The sequence below is a fragment of the Centroberyx affinis genome, unplaced genomic scaffold (genome assembly GCF_046629955.1).
Source record: "Centroberyx affinis isolate AG114_WGS23_722 - 3 ecotype Tasmania unplaced genomic scaffold, CSIRO-AGI_Caff_v1 ptg002948l_1, whole genome shotgun sequence".
Taxonomy (NCBI): Eukaryota; Metazoa; Chordata; class Actinopteri; order Beryciformes; family Berycidae; genus Centroberyx; species Centroberyx affinis.
In genome coordinates this window covers 142821-160627 of record NW_027281064.1, presented here as the reverse complement: position 1 = coordinate 160627, position 17807 = coordinate 142821, and the positions used below count along the sequence as shown (strand labels likewise).

Genomic DNA, 17807 nt, shown 5'->3' with positions numbered 1-17807 from the left:
AGAGAAAATGGACGATCTAAAGTTATCTAAAACATAATGTAGGAAAATGTATAAATTAAGTGAAATAAGGCGCTGATGCTTAATGTTAGACATTTCTTTTGCAATATTTACAAATGCATATATTTTTCTGTTGCTTATTTACATTTATTGGCAATAGCATACATTTATATTTTTATTTTTCTGTTTTTTTTTTCTATTCAAAGGTTTTTCACCTAATGACTAATGGAACTATTTAACTGAGCTATCAAACTAAACTGCTGAACCTGCCAAAATAAAAGGAGAAAAAAGGAAAAGATGTTTGGTCATTGAGTGGAATCCAGTTAAAAACCTTTGGGTAGATGCATCAATCTCTTTCAAGTGGGGAAGCTGCACATATTCTTAAAACATAACTTGACAATGTTCTGGCAATACTTTTGGCAAAATTGAAATTCTCTGATGAGGTGTGTTATCTGAAAGATTAACATTTCTTAACCTGTAAACCTGTCCATAGTTAACATAGCAAGAAATCTTTCAAGCTAGAAGGAGTCTTAGATTATCATGGCGAAGACACTGTATGTTTAATCTTCAATATGTTCTATTTGTTTTATACTGGTGTAAAGTGTTCTTTGCTGCTGAAATGATCCAATTTCCCCGCACGGATCATTAAAGCTTTGTGTAATCTTATGTTAGATTGTATAAACAAACAGGAAGCCCACCTCTTCTTGAGCAGGGAGTCACAGTATCTGGCCAGCAGCTCGGGTGACTTACTGGACGACTGAACCATCTTGGTCACAGCATTGTTGTTAATGAAGCGACCGCAGGCCTGGGGGAGAGACAGAACGAGGGGATGGTTAACGTGATGAGAGTCGCAAGGTGTGAATAAGTATGCTACCAAAGCTGAATTCATGTTTCTGGAAATACTGAAATCCTTGTCCTATGTTTTCTGCGGCTGTTGGGAGACAATGATTCACACAATACAGTGCAGTTACAACTAACTCTTTAGTAAATTAAAATGTTTCCATTATTTGTCAGTTTCCTGCAATTTGTTTTATTTAAATAACTACAAAGGTTGCATTAGTCATATGCACACAATAATGCCACTATTGCCCCGACAGCTGCCAATGCTTCCTGACACAATAAGCTAATTCAGCCAGGCAACAAAGACTATTCTAAAGACTAAATCATGGAGGCTTAAAAAGTTCCACACCATTCAATATCCAGCTTTCTGTGCATGCAAATCTTTGTGTGTCTTGATAGTATCAGAGTAGGCGTGAGCAGGCTAACCTTGTCCAGAGCAGCTACGAAGCCAGCATCATTGTTAAAGGCTGACATGACTAAGGCGTTGTATTTTTTATGGACGTCCAGGATGGTCTGGACGTACATCTTAGGGTCCTAAAGGAGGAGACAATAACAACAGAGAGAAAATTAGGAAGTGAGTAAAAATAAGTTAACTAAATAGACAGTAGTAGAACAGGAGTAGTATTTTTTGTCGAATTAGAAAAGCTGAATGGAGTTTTTGGGATGGGAATCACATGCAATGAACATCCCACTGGATTCAAAGCTGGGACGCCCCAGCCAACTGAGCCACAGGGACGCCCCATGGAGACAGCAAAATGCAATAAAATATTCTCAATATCAAAAAAGCTTTTACACTCACTTGAAGCGGAAAAGTTTTTGTTGATAAAAAAAATATGCAATAAATAGTGATGGAAATGCATTTGTCGAATGAATAATGACATTGGCTTGGCATGATCAGCCTGATGAATGGTTCAATTTAAGTGCACGTTAAATATTTGTCCACCACAACCTCCACAAATGTTAAATATGTTGTTTCTAACATGTGGAAGTCTCTGCTGTGGTTGGTTGATGCAATTGCTTTGGGCCCTTGTAGTGCATTTACACCTGTCGGCCACCACAGTTGGTACATTAGAATATCATACATGTTATTTCTAACATGAATAAGTCTCCATCGTGGTAGTATGACCATTAGTTGGTACATTAGAACATCGTCAAGTGCATTTGTTTGTTTTCGGCTTCAGATGAAAGCATGAAATATGACCAATATTAGCTGACACTAGAACATTATTGATGAACACATTCTGAGTTATCTGTTATTTCTGATTAACAAACCGCTGTCTCATATCTAATCATATCACTCCACAGTCAAGAAGCCAAAAAGATGTTACTCTTTGGTTACTGCAGACAGTACTGCTGGACGACTTTTTTGGCGGAAGTTTGTAAATGTAGCTCGTAATAAAATAATTTTAATCAATATTTCATGTGAAATGATTAATAACTTTGGTAAGGTGCCGTGTAATAAGCCACGTAATGTACAGCAGGGTTTCGATTCACCCTGTTAGGGCTTTTTTCACGATAATGACCAGCTGGAAACGTAGCTAAATAAACATAGCTAAAGTACTGAGCAAATAAATACGTAACAGGAGTGAAAAAACACTGCAGATTCCTCAACAGTTACTATTGCTATTATTCTGCTGTCTTGAGAGCTATTTTCTTACATTGAGAGCCGAGTCGCCGCACTTCTCGATGGCAGCCAGGCCCTGGTTGTAGATATGAGCCTCCAGCAGTTTCTTCAGCTCCCCAAGACCATCGGTGATCCGAGATACCAGGTTGTACATTCGCCCCAAGTCTGATGGAAAAGGATGATGAGGGACAGAAAGTAGGTACAGAGGGATGGGGCGGGGGTGGGTGGGTGGGTGGGGATTGGGGGGGGGGGGGTTGTTGGGATGAGGACAGAGAACACTGCCAAGTAAATTTAAGTTATACTTACGGCTACTAGTAATGTAGACTAGTCTTCTAAAATATTTGACATATTCAACAATAATGGCCATATCAGAATAGGAGGCATTACTGGCCATGTGATTATGTAAAAGTACACTGACTCTGTCACTTAAAGGTCCCATATCGTGTAAAACAGGATTTCCCTTGCATCTTTGATTATAGAGTTGGATGGTCTATCTAACATCGCAAAAGTATCAAAACGCACAGTAGCCAACTAAATCCACACAATCCATATTAGAAAAGCGAGCCTCTAAACGAGCCGTTTGGACTTCCGTAACTTTGTGGCGTCACAAAGGTTCGCTCATTATCATTTTTGTAAGAAATAATAGACTAACAAAGCATTTTTTTTTCAAAGCGGTTGAGCAGTTGTCATTGTTTATTGCCGGAGAGCGTTCCCTACCTGTAGCTGCCTGTTCTACCGGTCTGTGGTGTCTCACGTTTCACTCTTGAAACGGTTAACCAATCAGAACAGAAGGGTCGTTAATATTCATGAGCCTTAAAGATGCAGCAACAGAAACAGCGCTTTCCCCTTTGTAGCAAAGCGGTTGCACGCAGTTATCCGAGATGATTTAATGTGGGATTGACTAATCAAATCCTAATCCACGATCGTGAAACAGACAAAGCCCGAGCTCAACTGATTAGATAATTCGATCCGGCACGCGTCCAATTATCCTGGATTGTCACCCATAGGAATAAGTAAGATAGCATAGTGTTTTTTTCAGTTTCTTTTAAATCTGATCAAGCAATTGGTGTGATTTCCATTGAGATTTTCTTAACCATTTGTCTAATTCAGATGGACGTGTCAGGGGGAGCAGATAAATTGCCCACACTGAGAGAAATCAGTGCGACTATGAAAATTTTTTTTTTTTTTAACTTTTCGACTCCAAACTTCATCAAAGCGTCAAAAAATAAATTGAAAATGCCTATCCCTAAGACCCATACCTTCATTCTTGTCCGCGTCCAGTAGGTTCTGGAACTCAGTGTGGAAGATCTCGAGGTGTTTCTCGATGAGGACCTGCTCACACTTCCTGGCCAGCTCATCCTGAGTGGACTCATGGAGGTAAACCTGAACACGACGCTGCTCTTCTAGAAGACGGCCTTCCGCCTGGTAAGACAGAAATAACAGATGGTCCAATAGTTATTCTGACTGCTTAACCTATTAGTCCTGGACAATACCAAGAGTGAAATTGTATAAGCTTTTTCGTATGGGACAAAGAAAGGACAGATTGACCATATATTTCTGTTGCCTACTCTCCACAGAATTAGGCTTACAAGTTATATCTTGAAATGTAGTAACTCTAATTGTCCTGTTTTTACTCAGTACAGTACAAAATATAAGAACTACAATACGCAATAAATACAATCCGTACATTACACAATGTAAATTGTGTACAATGTACACAATTTATAATACAATATACAATATAACATACAACACCAGGAGCATGAGTGTTATGAATAATATAAATGCTAAATGATAAGTGATATATGGTATTGCACAGTAGGTAAGTGGTGATATGATATAAGTAGTCAACACTGAGGCACAGTGGTAGTGCAGTGATGATGCAATAACAGAACAACAGTCCAACAACTGTACAATAACTACAGTGTCTTGTGGTTAGAGGTTTGCCCAAAAACTCTCCATTGACTCTCACTTCAACACATCAACCCAGTCTGATGTCTCCAAGTGTGTAGTGTGTGTGTATGTTACCTATGATAACTTTAACTGTATTGCTTTACCACTGAGTCCCCATTCATTGTCCCCCACATTGTATGATAACTTTAACTGTATGACCTGCTTTACCACTGAGTCCACATTCATTGTCAATACCGCCCCCTAGCGGCACAAAGTCAACGTTACAGTGTGACTAACGAACGAACAAACGGACGGACAGACGGACGGACGGACGGAGGCCAATCCATAGTCCCCCCTTTGGTGGGGGACAATTAGGTAATTACTATGTTCCAATAGGAAAACTGATCTCTGTACAATACCGCACACTGCGACATCCTTCTGAGCTCAAAACTTGTTTGTGTTGTGTATAAGGACATTATAAAAGCCCCATTTGCTTTGTGGATTTTGTTTTTTGATTGGTATGAACCCACCTACACCTAAGACCATACACTTCTTTGATGAAAGCAGAAGTTAAAAGTCCATCAGGAGGTAGAAGCTGCTACGATGGACCATTGTAACGTCAGCAACAGCTGACACCTCTACCTGGAGGCTAACCAGGGCTTAATTTGTGGAACAACAGTGGAAGAGGCTTTGAAGTGATGTTTGCCACACATTTCGACACTTCATTGTTTCCCTACCTATATGATTTTTGAGCCAATCAAAGCTTCCCAGTTCTCTAAAACTTTTATTTGAAATTCTACAGGAACTAGAAGGGCACTCGGAGAGCGCAGACCTCCGCCAAAGTTCGTGCTATTATTGCTTGTTCGTGAGTCAGATCCGGATCCGCTCCAAAATTTAATGGGTTCTTCCTTGGCCCATGCAACACCCTTCCACGAAGTTTCATGAAAATCGGGCCAGTAGTTTTTCTGCTAACAGCAAACAAACAGACAAACAAACAAACGGCACCGAAAACATAACCTCCATGGCGGAGGCATCCAAGCGTCATGTCTCAGAGATGATGCTTGGATGCTCGTTAACTCATTAAAATCAGCAAAAAACACATGATTTGCCAGTTCAAAACTAGCAGCAGACCACTACCTAGATGCAATAAGGCCGTCTCACACTGTCCACAATCATAATCAGTCAGAATAGAGTGACCCATCAACCAAGTTGCTCACAGATGTGTACAACCAGCCAGACCACCCACCTTCTTCATGTACTCAGTAACAGGGTTCTGTTGGAGGAACTCGGTACTCTCTCTGGTGTAGAAGCGCTCAGTGTCAGCCAGGAACTGGGACTCAAAGTACTCCTTGTACACAGACAGCGTGGGGCCTTTAGCAAATGCATCATCTTCATTCAGACCCAACTCCACTGGACAGGTGAAAGCGAGACAGGATTAATAAAAAAAAAAGAATGCAATATTGACTACCGCTCCAGATCACGAGAGGAGGCAAGGAAAGGAAGGCTTCCTTGACATAGTATTCTGGTGCTGTGCAGAATCCCTGGCCCTCGAATCAAGTTGTGCATTGGAAAAAAATCTCATTATTTACACATGATACAAATTTTCTACAACCAAATCAGTCTTTATTAAACACCTTACTGGAAGACTTTGGTGTCTGGATTAAGACAAAATTATAAAAAAAAGTACTATCTTAAGAATAGGGCTCTAAGGAACACAGATTTTCAACTGATGACACAAAGAAAGTAAAGAGCAAAGAGTCAGTTAATATACTTGGGATACACTATATATCCTGGACAACACTCAAGGTCTAATCAAGGCCAACTTGGTGCTGAAATTGGCTAAAGTTGTTCATATTCTAGCAATTTAGAAAAAAAAATATTAACCCACCATGGAAAAGCATTCATTTTAAGATCATAATGGGCTTTGTATTAAATTTAATTATTTTCCACGGAGGGTTAGTTTTTTTTTTGTTTTTTTTTTAAGAATTCTTTTTCTGCACCAAGTGTGTTGTCCTGGGTCTTGAGTGTGCGGTTACAGCCATAAATATGTGGCATTTTTTGCTTCCTTAGACTTTATTTACCCTTGTATATTACAAAGAAATGGCATAGAAAATAGTGGCTGCATTATTTATTTATATTAGTCAGCCACTACCACCTTGACTAACACATTCCCTGCTAGAAAGCCTGTCATCCATAAACTGGCTAAGTGGGCAGAAGTGTTATGATTCAAACCAGTATCCTACCATATGACTGAACCACTCCACTGATGAGCCTTGTGTTGATGGTCTCTCCATTACGCTCCTTCTCAATCAGCTTCAGTACAGCATTGGTTACCTGGACACAAAACACAAAATTCATACTCATTCACTGAAATTATCACAACATAAAGCTCAGTTGGAAAAAAAAACAACAGAAACTGGATATAAATTGACAAAAGAGCAAAAATAAGGCAATGATTGCTCTGATTAAACATCACAGAAAATGACTTTAATTCAGTAAAATCACTTTCCACATTTTTAACGTGGGCTTAACATAGATTTAAGTAACACAAAACAGCCATACTAGCTGTAGCAGATCTTGAGTTTTAGCGCTGACTCACCTGTTTATTCAAAGGCCTAAAAAGACATTCCCTCCATGTCACTAGAGCAAGCTGCAGGGAGAGAGAAACAGGGAGAAAAGAAAGTTAACGAGCGTTCCATAAACATTTGGTACCTGATACGGATAGAGCACCATTTTCAGGGATTAAATTTAAAGCTGCACTAAGCAAGATTTTTAACAATTAGCCGTCTTATTAACCTAAATCATGAAACAGGGCTGGAACAGAAAGAACGTCCCACCTCCCCTCATTGACACTCCATAGATTCACCCTATTTTCCCAAATTAAATTCTGGTGTCAGTATGGACACTGGTGGAAAATCTTCACACGGAGAGTGAAGACTGGAAAATGTTTTATGAGCATCTTTAAAAGAAAAAGAAAAATACAAGTAGTGCTGGGCGATATGGCTGAAAATTTCATAATTGTTCAGTCGCAACTATTTGAAGTTGTGTTTAACTGCAGTGCAAGTGTTACCGTGTTGAAAGGACATGTTTTAATCGCTTTTTGGGTTCAATGGTTGGAGAGTGGTTGGAGATATTGTGGAGTTATTGTGCTGTGTGAATGTATTAGACAGCGGCGCTCCCGGCTAACTGAAGCTACATCAAGCCCTAACAGTGAAGCAAGTGCTGAAATTTTGAACACAATCAATAATCATGATGGTATAAACTAGGAAAATAAGGCCCAAGTTGAAAATAACTTTCAAGGATGAGGAACTTTGCTATGGTCATCATCAGAAGTTATTGAGCTGGTTGTATTTAGAAATGTAGGAAAATTTAATCAAGATAATTATAGCTGCTGCGCAGCGGTGAGTCGGGGCCGGGCATTTTGAGGAGGTAGAAGAAGAAGAAGAAGAAGAAGAAGAAGAAGAAGAAGAAGAAGAAGAAGAAGAAGAAGAAGAAGAAGAGGAAGAGGAAAAATAGGAAGAGGAGGAAGGCAAATGAGAAATACATGAGGGTCCATCAACAGACCTGTCTGGACCAAAATTATCATTAAACCTTGAAGTATCTTTGAAATCATGAGTCTCTAATCCACACAGCACAATGCCTGAGTAGGTATAAGCATGTTCATTCTGCAGCACCCGGGGCTCAAACTCACAACCTTTGCCACCAATGACAAAGATTGTGTGGAGCTACCTGAGAAGTGGGATAATTAGAGGAGGCTTCACACTAGAACTTAGGCAACTACCAGGGTGCAGGATAACAGCTGTCCATGCATTTACAGGCAAATTTCAAACTAGTGTCAAATATTCAGTATTCAAGACAAAATTCTGAGACTTCATACTTCATCTAGACAACATAGAGACGTCTGTAATTTATTTTTTACAAAGGCTGATTGCTCCACAAGCCAAAAACTGATGTTTAAAGATGCTCTGTTTCCACTGACTGCAATAGTTTACATGAGGGCAGAATTCAAAATACTGTCAAAAATTCAGTTTTTGAGATAGAATTTTCTGAAATTTTACACACTTCATCTACCATGACTGGAATTTTTTTTAAATTTATTTTCATGAACATTGGAGATTTATTTAGCGAGAATTTGCAGTAGCTGTTTACAGTACTGTTGACAGTAAAACATTTTGATGCACTGTGGGCTCAATTTTTGATCATTCAAAAATCTGGCTGGATCGTTTGTGGAGGACAGTCTGAAGATGCAGTGTAGCAAGTTTGGTGTCAATTGAGCAAAAAATGTGGGAGGAGATAGGTTTAATTAGTTTCACAGTTTTTGATAAAAACAGAGTGATGGACTTCATAATTTGCACTAGGTTGAAGTTTACAAAAGTTTCTTCACACTTGGGCCTACATTGAGGTTGAAGTTGCAAAGCAGTAGCACATACAGCTGATTTTTAATGAATTTTCAAAGTTTAGAACTTTAAACGGTTGCTGTAGCGCCACCATCAGGACTATTGGCCCTCAATTCCAGTTGAGAAAGTTTGGCATGGGACTGGACCTATGTGCAAAGTTTGGTTTATTTTCATGCATGGGAAGTTAGATTTCCTCGGAAGAAGAAGAAGAACATTGGCAAATACAAGAGGGACCGGCAGCAGATCTGCCCGGCCCCTAATTATCAATATCGTTTTATTGTCCAGCACTAAATACAAGTTACCTCTGGCTGCCATTTGGGGTGGCCAACTTGAAAACTGCATAGTGCAGCTTAAGATTCTGCAAAATCTAATGGAAAGAGCTTACAGGTAAGGAACTTGTTTCTCCTGAATTGCACCTTCCACTTGAGTGCTATAGTGCCCGCATTTTAGCAATCAGGTAATTTTGTAAAAGCCAGAAATCATTGCCAAGACATATTATTCATCTAAAAGAAATCTGACCAAAACAAAAAAAGAAAATGAGACAAGAAAGAAAAACAAGCAAAGTGAAATGAAATAACAGGTAAAAGGAAAGAACACAAAGAAAAAGAGTGAAAGAGAAGAGGAGGAATAAGAAATTGTCATTTCACCGAGTAGATTTCGTAGATGCCCTTGCGTCCCTCGTCACATTCCCGGCGGACCCAGTGGCGGTTGAGGTAGGCACAGATCCCGTTCAGGACCTTGCTGGAGAAACGATAGTCCTCCCACTGCTGGGTGTAGAACTTCAACACCCCCTCGTCCATCAGGTCCTCCCCATCCTGACCAGGGAGGAGGAGGAGGGGGCAAAGGGAGGGAAGGATGGGAGAGATTCGGTGGAGAGGGAGGAAAGAAAGAGTGGGAATGGGTTGGGTGTGGTGTGATGGATGGAAGTTTGTAAGTAGGCTAAATATTATCAATTCTGAATGGAAAATACGGTTCAAAACCCATGACAATAACTGAATTCTAATGAATTCTGAGTAACAAATGAGAAAAATTGCAAACAAATATTTACCACTATTATTTACCACTGTTGGTAACCAACCTGCCACTTTAAAGGATTCCACCCTCAGATACTCTTACATTGTTATATATAATCAATTACTGATGTTCAATGCATTCCAGGGGTTATTTTGTGATCAAATGCTGTAATTTATTTTTTTGCAGTACCCACTTCTCCTCAACCTGCATGATCTACTTCTACTCCAGTTAGTGGTTTCCTACATTCTCCAGAATGCCTTTTAACAACCTCCAGAGAACATGCCTGAACTTGTTCCATTCAACTGTGGGTGACAGAGCAATGGCGATGGCAAGAAAGTGAGGTTTTCCAGTCGAGAAAAATCTGCCACACCCCGTACTCAAAACACAACATGACTTGTGGCTGCATTGCCTTATGGTCTATTGAGGCTACTGTCAGTGGATAAATCAGTATCTCTGCCTCTGCTACTGTGGATTTCTCCCTGTATGATTTTTAACGTCAGTACAAAAGAGCAGCTCTAGAAAGAAGCCCTTGCTCTTTGATTCTGAGGGACTGACACCAAAACATGATGTTTACTCTTGATGTTTTAGATAGCTCACATATTTTCTTCTCTTAAACTCCATTGTAGCTGCACTGAAAATATCTTGACTTGACGTCATATCTATGTTTGGCCAGTAATCCACAGCAATGTGAAAAATACACCATCCAAAAACAAAAAGGGGCCTAGAAATGCAAGGTACATCACCAACAATAGCTGTATTTTTTCAATCACTTACTCACATCCTCACAGTTAGCCTATCTGGCCCCTAGTGCCCGTTAGGAGCCATGGTATGTCTACAGACAACACACTAAGCAGGATCATTCAGGGTGCAATATTGCTGAACTGTGTAGGGTGCTTCGGATCTATGACACTGTGTGCACTTGTTACACAATGTTTAAGTGTTTGAGGGTGGATTTTTCCTTTAATCGTTCTCTACAAACTACCCAAAGAATTACTCCCACAGCCACACTGCCGTTCTCCTTTATTTTTTACCTTGAGCAGGTTGATAAGGTAGGACTTGAGAAACTCCTTCAGCCTCTTGTAGAGCTCCAAGCCAACAAACTGGGCCCCACCAGGGGTGGGAGATTTCTTAGAAGGCTTGGATGGTGGGGGTCCGCCCCCCCGTGATTGGTTAGATTGGTGAACACTGGTACAGTAGTTATAGACATGTCTGGGGTGGACATTGGGTAAAGGCTAACAAACAGAAGCAGGGAAAATTAACTGCAGCCACAAGGATCTCTGTAATAAGACACAGCAGAAATAAAGCCAAGAATGTTTGTTACCATCTATGGCCTCGTTCATTTAAGCCATTTAGGTTGAAAGTGGAAGATTTCTCATCTTAGTCACACTTCTTGATCAAATTAAAGGAATAATTCACCCAAAAATGAAATTTCTGTCATCATCTACTCACCCTCATGCCAAATGAAACACAGGTGAAATTTGTTAGTCCATATAACACACAGGGAGGTTGCCAGCACAACTTGGTAGCAGCCTTCTCCAAAACAACTGAAGTCAATGGGGACCTGTTCTTTAGAGTTCCAAAACAAAAACAGCCAAACAATCACACTATGAATAGAAAGACCTATACACCATTATTTGTTGCAAATCAAACAGCTGTAGTTAACATTTGCACTAAATTATGGTGTAAATAACTGTAGGTCTTTTTGGAACTCTGAAGAACTGGTCCCCACTGACTTCAGTTGTTTTGGAGAAGGCTGCTATGGAGTTGTGCTGGCAACCTCCCTGTGTGTTATATGGACAAACTTCACCTGTGTTTCAACTGGCATGAGGGTGAGTAGATGATGACAGAATTTTCATTTTTGGGTGAACTATTCCTTTAAGCACCACAGTTACCATCCCAGCCAACTCTTCAACATTACTAGGCATTCGCACTGCGAGCACGATCGACAAGTCAGCAGAAGTCCTTTCATTTCCTAGAGAGCTGAGCGGCCAGGGCAGCTCGGCTGATGTGTGGACGGTCAGCGAGCTTGTCGGCGCAGAAAAGTTGGATGAACTTTTTGCGATCATCCACTATCAATAGCTGATCAGATTTCCACACTTGTTTCTCTATCGATATGATTTTGTCTCATAAATAGTTCTGCCTGGAACAGGTAACATGGAGAAGAAGCTGATTCTCGCAGTTTTTACGGTTTTGGTAGGTTTTGGTACCGTTGGTTTTTGAGAAATGGCATATTTTAATTGGCTCTCCCTTTAAGAGTTTTCACTCAAATTTTCATTCACACATAGGAGCTTATTCATAAAATGTACCGGCAGGTTTAGCGTGACGTTAGGGGCAGATACCGTCACGGTAGGGTGTTTTCTCATTCATAAACATTTATTATTTTTTCTTTTCTCTTTTCTATTTTCTGGTTGTTTTTTTGCACACTGTGCTTGTTGAGTGTTCGCACTTGTGATGCGGATTATACATCCTCTTCCTCTCTAGAGAGGACTACACACTAAGTATCTGCTGAATTACACTTCCCATCTGAGCAAGAGCAATACAGCACAGGTGTTCTCTATACAGCTGAATGCATTGATGATCATATATGGACCTAGTTCATTGTGAAGGCTGCTTTGCCCTGATGAAGGTCTTGTGACCGAAAGCTTGGTACTTGATTTATTAAAGAAACTTGCATGGATCTAAGTGTGCAGAACCTTTTTCCTTAATACTGTTCTTCGGTCTTCTGGCACCTTAGCACATTCAATAGTCGTGAGTGCGGTGATCTTCTCAAAGAATCTCATTCATAAACGTGAAATACCAGGACGTTATCAGCGTGAACATTTTCCCCGAACTCCCACCCATTTTGATCATTTGCATTTTGTGAAAGCGATTCATAAAAGCACACTGCGCCGCAAAAAATTCCACCTGCTCTGGCCAGATGGTATATTGTAAAAATACAAACATTACATTAGTGTCCCAGTAACACAACAGGACACGGGACTCCTTTTCGCTTTTTCTTTTTCATTTTCTTTTTTACTTTCTTCCTAGTCAGATGTTGGAAGGATACGTGTAGAGTTCCATGTAGCGTGACTTCGCCATGCTTTGTCTGGTATAGACCTAGTTCAAGAAAAAAAATTAAAGAGTTACTAAACCATGCTACTGAAATTGCCATCTAATACTTCTAATCTTTGGTGCCAGGTGATGTCACCTTCTATAGAGTACAACAGGCGGTGAAGGAGAAAACTTGTATATTGTAGCTGTACAGAATGAATAAATGGATGAATGAATGAATGAACAATCACACATCTGAATAAAACCATAACACACACCACTTACAATGAATTGCAGGTCAGACATAGCAATTTTCACTCAAAAATACTTACTCTTCACAATAAAAGAGTCTGTCTAATGTGGCCCTCTTAGAAAAAATATCCAAACAAAAAGCATTTTAGCACTGAAACTTGCCCTAGGTCAAACAGCCTCAAGATGTCACTCAATTTGCATTTAATTGCATCAAGCACAAGTTCGGTCGCAAACCATTCAACACTGACTTGTGTGTGACCCATTCAAAACTGGACCACATACCATGACTTCGTTCTTCATTTGTCCTACAGCACAAGCATTGTTCTCCATAACTACTGTCAAAAAATTACTTTTTAACCTCCCCTGCCAAGGACTGGTAAACATAAAAAAATAAAAAAAATAATAATTTAAAAAATAATTTACCTGCCCGGAATAATTGTTACCAGCCAAAATAATAAATATGTCACCCTACCCATTTTCAATGCTATTCCTTGTCTAGAATCAGGTACTGTGTTCATTTAAAACTTTCACACTAACTTATAGAATGGATCAAGTCTGTCATTCATCATGAAGTACACAGAATTCAAATTACAAGAGAGAATCTTGAAGCTTACCACTTGTTGCCAAGGTATGTGGTCAAGATTTTCTCCAAGGTTTTGAAAAGGTTGAATTTGGACTCAAGATGCAAGTGAATGCAAATGAATGACAGAAACATCTAGAAGTCTTTGGGCTACCTAGGAACAAAACTGGAACTGACCCAGGGGTGAACATCAAACCAAAGCCAACATGACATCACCAGTACACAAACCTGCTGTATTCCTGCCCTCAGGTCATCCCAGATCTGGTCCAAGCCAATCTGCTTCAGCCCATGGGGGTTCTGGCTCCTGTTGGATGACATGATGGCTGCCCTTTCCACTCAGTCCGCTTTACAATGTCTTGGAATGAGGCTCTGAAACCTCAGTCCTCCATAGAAGGAGTAGGGGGGGTTGAGATGAAAGCTTAGGGGTTCGTGGATTACCCCCCAAGTTCAAGTGGTGATCAGGGGTCCCCTCTGCCTACAGACCTATGGTGAATACAGAAACACATACTGTAATACATCCGAATCTACTTTAAAGGTCCCATATTATTCAGTTTTCATGATTTTGTTTTCAAATATGGTATGACTCAGGATAGGAATAGTGTTCATGTTGTTTTGTAAAAAAAAATGTAGTTTAGGTAAAAGTGGAATTGAGTTAGTTAAAGCTGGAATAAGCGATTTTCCAACCACTAGAAGGTGACTGAAACCGCGACACGTTTGTAAATAAAGCACAGCAAAGCTACTGCTCTACAGAGGCCCCTAAGGACAAACCTAGCAAAGCACCATCCATAACGGCTAATAGCTAAGCTAACCGTACCTACGGACCAAGGTAATTATAGTTTTGCATTTTTCATTAGTTTTTCATTAGTTTAGCCTTTGCCTCTTTGATCGCTAGGTGGCTGGTCTTACTGAAGTAGAGGGATGAGGCACCACACTCATATGCACATTGGATCAGAGACCTAATGCAATTCTTGCAACTGGAAAATATAATATTTGCTGTAAGAGGTAGATACATACATACATAGGAACTTTATTAATCTTTATTAAAGGGAAATTAAAATGTTATTATTGAGAAATTAGAACTAGACCCTAGGGCTGGGCGATATGGTTGAAATCAATATCATGATAATCATAAGGATTTTTCTCGATATCAATATATATCACGATATGGTTGATCTATGCAAAATCACGTTAAATAATCAAATTAATGTTCATCTCATTGAACCAAATGGTAATGTTAGGTGTGATGTCAAACAAAACAGAAATATTCAAATAATATTCCTACCATACCTCATTTTATGAGAGTTTTTAAGTAAAATTTGCTTGTCATCATCAATTTAGACAGCAGAAATGTGTGTCACGATATTAAAATATCTTAATATCATCACGATATGATTCCACTGAAAGACGATAAACGATAATATTGAATTTTCGCCCAGCCCCTGGTGGTCCCCGGGGTCCGGGCACTACCAGGGGTCCTTGAGAGGGTTCCAGGGGGTCCCCATAGCAAATTCATGAATTGTTAAACTTCAAATGTCAACTTCATCATTTCATTTACAAGATGATTGTTTTGATCGTAGTTTCACTGTTATCTCTCTACCTACAATACAGATAGTCATGGACTTTCTGGACAAAATCATATCAAACAATACAAATATTCTCAGATTTGGGTCCTAGAGACAAAATCTCATCAAATGGGGGGTCTGTGGCCCTAATATGGATGAAATTAGGGGTCCTTGATATGAAAAAGATTGAGAATCACTGGTCTAGATGATCAGTATGTGATTGTAATAATTTTGAAAAAGAGAAATAAAGTGTTTGAAAAAATCAACAGAGAAGAGCATCCAATCCCCATTTATTTAGCTGCTGTAGATTCAGCCTATTTGCCAAATTCAAATAACTATTCCAGTGTGATTGGAGTTTTTGCTTATTTCCTGCAGTCTTTGCTGGTTTACATCACTGCAGATCGTTTTCCAGTGCTTTCATCATGTTATGAGATAACTAGTATTTATCCTTTGTCTTGGTTCTCAATGTAAATATTTTGAAGCAAACTTTGTCTAAATATTATAAGCTACACCCAAAAAGTAAAGTAGAGCAGTGGTTCTCAACCTTTTCCATATCAAGGACCCCTAATGTAATCCACATTAGGGCCACAGACCCCCATTTGATGAGATTTTGTCTCTCGGTCCCAAATCTGAGAATATTTTTATTATTAGATATGATTTTGTCCAGAAATCCATGACTATCTTTATTGTAGGTAGAGAGATAACAGTGAAACTATGATCAAAATAGTCATTCTTCTACATTCTATAATTGTTCTTGTAACTGAAATAATGAAGTTTAACGATTCATCAATTTGCTGGGGACCCCCTGGGATGCCCTCAAGGACCCCTGGTGGTCCCCGTACCCCACGTTGAGAAGCACTGAAGTAGAGGGCAGCTATTTTGAGCTGCAATTGTGTAAATTCTAGCTTTAATTTACGTTTAATTTCACAGACAATAGCTGCTGTTAGTAACCTTCTTTGCCCGTAGAAACACCATTTCAATGCTACTGACAGTAACTAGTTAACGTTAAAATTACCCATCATGCTAAAGCAAGCAACCAGATTATGTCCAGTATGGGTCGGTAGTTTGAAAACCAGCAGCTAAACTCAGTCTAACAGACAGACAAGGCCTGCCAACAGCGATACTACTGTTGCTCTCTGACAGCTAGCTTATCAATAGCTAGCGCTGTGTCGGCCTGCCCACAGCTCCATGTTAGATGGCACATATGTGTATTCACGTTAAGATTATTTTGATTTTATAGAAGCAGCTCTTTATTTAGCCAGGTAGCTGGCAACGACGTACTAAGCTGGTTAAACTAACGCTAACTGGATGACGACATTAGCAGGTAGGCTAATAGGTTAGCTCCCTCTTACCATGGTGGGAGTTCTTCCTCCTTCAGCTCTCCGGATAAAACAAACCAGGATAAACACCAGAATTGCGGTAATGTTTAAAACGAACAAGTTGAACAATTTCTTTTAAAACCCAGCGCCCATTGGCAGGTTAATTCTACTCTGTCACTGCCACAACAAAGCTGGAAAGATGCACTTCCCAGTCATAGTCCACGGAATATCTTACCGTCTGGAAACCAATGTGTAACGTTGGTTCCGCTTGCGGCCAAAGAACACTACACAACTCTACTGTACTATACTGTAGGCCCACTTCTAATCATTTTTCTTTCTTTCTTTCTTTCTTTCTTTCTTTCTTTCTTTCTTTCTTTCTTTCTTTCTTTCTTTCTAAACATAGCATATATAAGAAGTATACATATTATGTTATAGAAAAGAAAATAACTTAAAAATGCCAGGCGTTTCATATATAGCTTTCTTATTCTTTCTTATTTTATACGAAGTACATTTTCATTTCATTTATAAAATGCAAAAAATAATGAATATCTTTATCTGAGTCAAATGATTAACTATATATTATTAATCAAGTATAGATGATTGATATGTTAATATGCAATATTCAATAAATATACTACACTATAATTAGTATATGAATAAATCATAGTATCAAAACCATTCACTGAAATAATATGACAAATGACAAATTAATACAATTTGAATATTAAAACTTATAAGAGGTAATCATGTTGAAGTCCTTTGCACTATCCACTATTTATTGTATAATATTCAGTTTTTTGTAAATTATGCGTGTTAGCCCTGTGCCTGTTAAACCACTTGTGCTCAGACAAGAGATCACAATTTCAAATATATATTTAAAAAAAAAAGGTTGAAAGGTTCTTTAAAAGTTTAAAAATAAGAATCAACTGAAAGAGAATGAACATCATACCAAATGCAGTAAATTTTAAACAATATTTATGAACAATATTTACTTTCCATGCATCAAGGTCACACGACTTTAGAACTAGCTTCATGCATTTTAAGTAGGACAACAGAGGGAAAACACAATGGCTCCTGTGCAGAACACATGAATGATTTGTAGAAATATTAAACATTTGCGATAATAATAATACATGTAATAGAGCTTAAATAGATCAGTGTCTAAAGTTAAAGATAAGGACTTGTTTTATAAAAAAAAATATTTGATAAAATTTCTTAACTTGTACACATTTTTAAGACATGGTTTATCCCAGTTTCAAGAATCAGTGAACTATAAAATATATTAAAGATGTTGTCAGT

At 39.0% G+C, this 17807-nt stretch overlaps 1 protein-coding gene across 1 annotated transcript in view; it reads right to left on the bottom strand.

The window, feature by feature from the left end:
- The window catches only part of LOC139658667 (cullin-1), a 29675-nt gene extending 12955 nt beyond the window's left edge, over positions 1-16720 (bottom strand). The window contains exons 1-12 of the mRNA XM_071536816.1: positions 16542-16720; positions 13856-14110; positions 12812-12861; positions 10797-10974; positions 9399-9566; positions 6954-7004; positions 6598-6688; positions 5601-5764; positions 3721-3883; positions 2496-2626; positions 1264-1371; positions 696-802 (exon numbers count right to left, since the gene is read on the bottom strand). Coding sequence (XP_071392917.1) covers positions 696-802; positions 1264-1371; positions 2496-2626; positions 3721-3883; positions 5601-5764; positions 6598-6688; positions 6954-7004; positions 9399-9566; positions 10797-10974; positions 12812-12861; positions 13856-13945 — 1301 coding nt within the window. The 5' untranslated portion in view covers positions 13946-14110; positions 16542-16720. The remainder of the gene's footprint in view (positions 1-695; positions 803-1263; positions 1372-2495; positions 2627-3720; positions 3884-5600; positions 5765-6597; positions 6689-6953; positions 7005-9398; positions 9567-10796; positions 10975-12811; positions 12862-13855; positions 14111-16541) is intronic.
- Positions 16721-17807: the final 1087 nt, after the last annotated feature.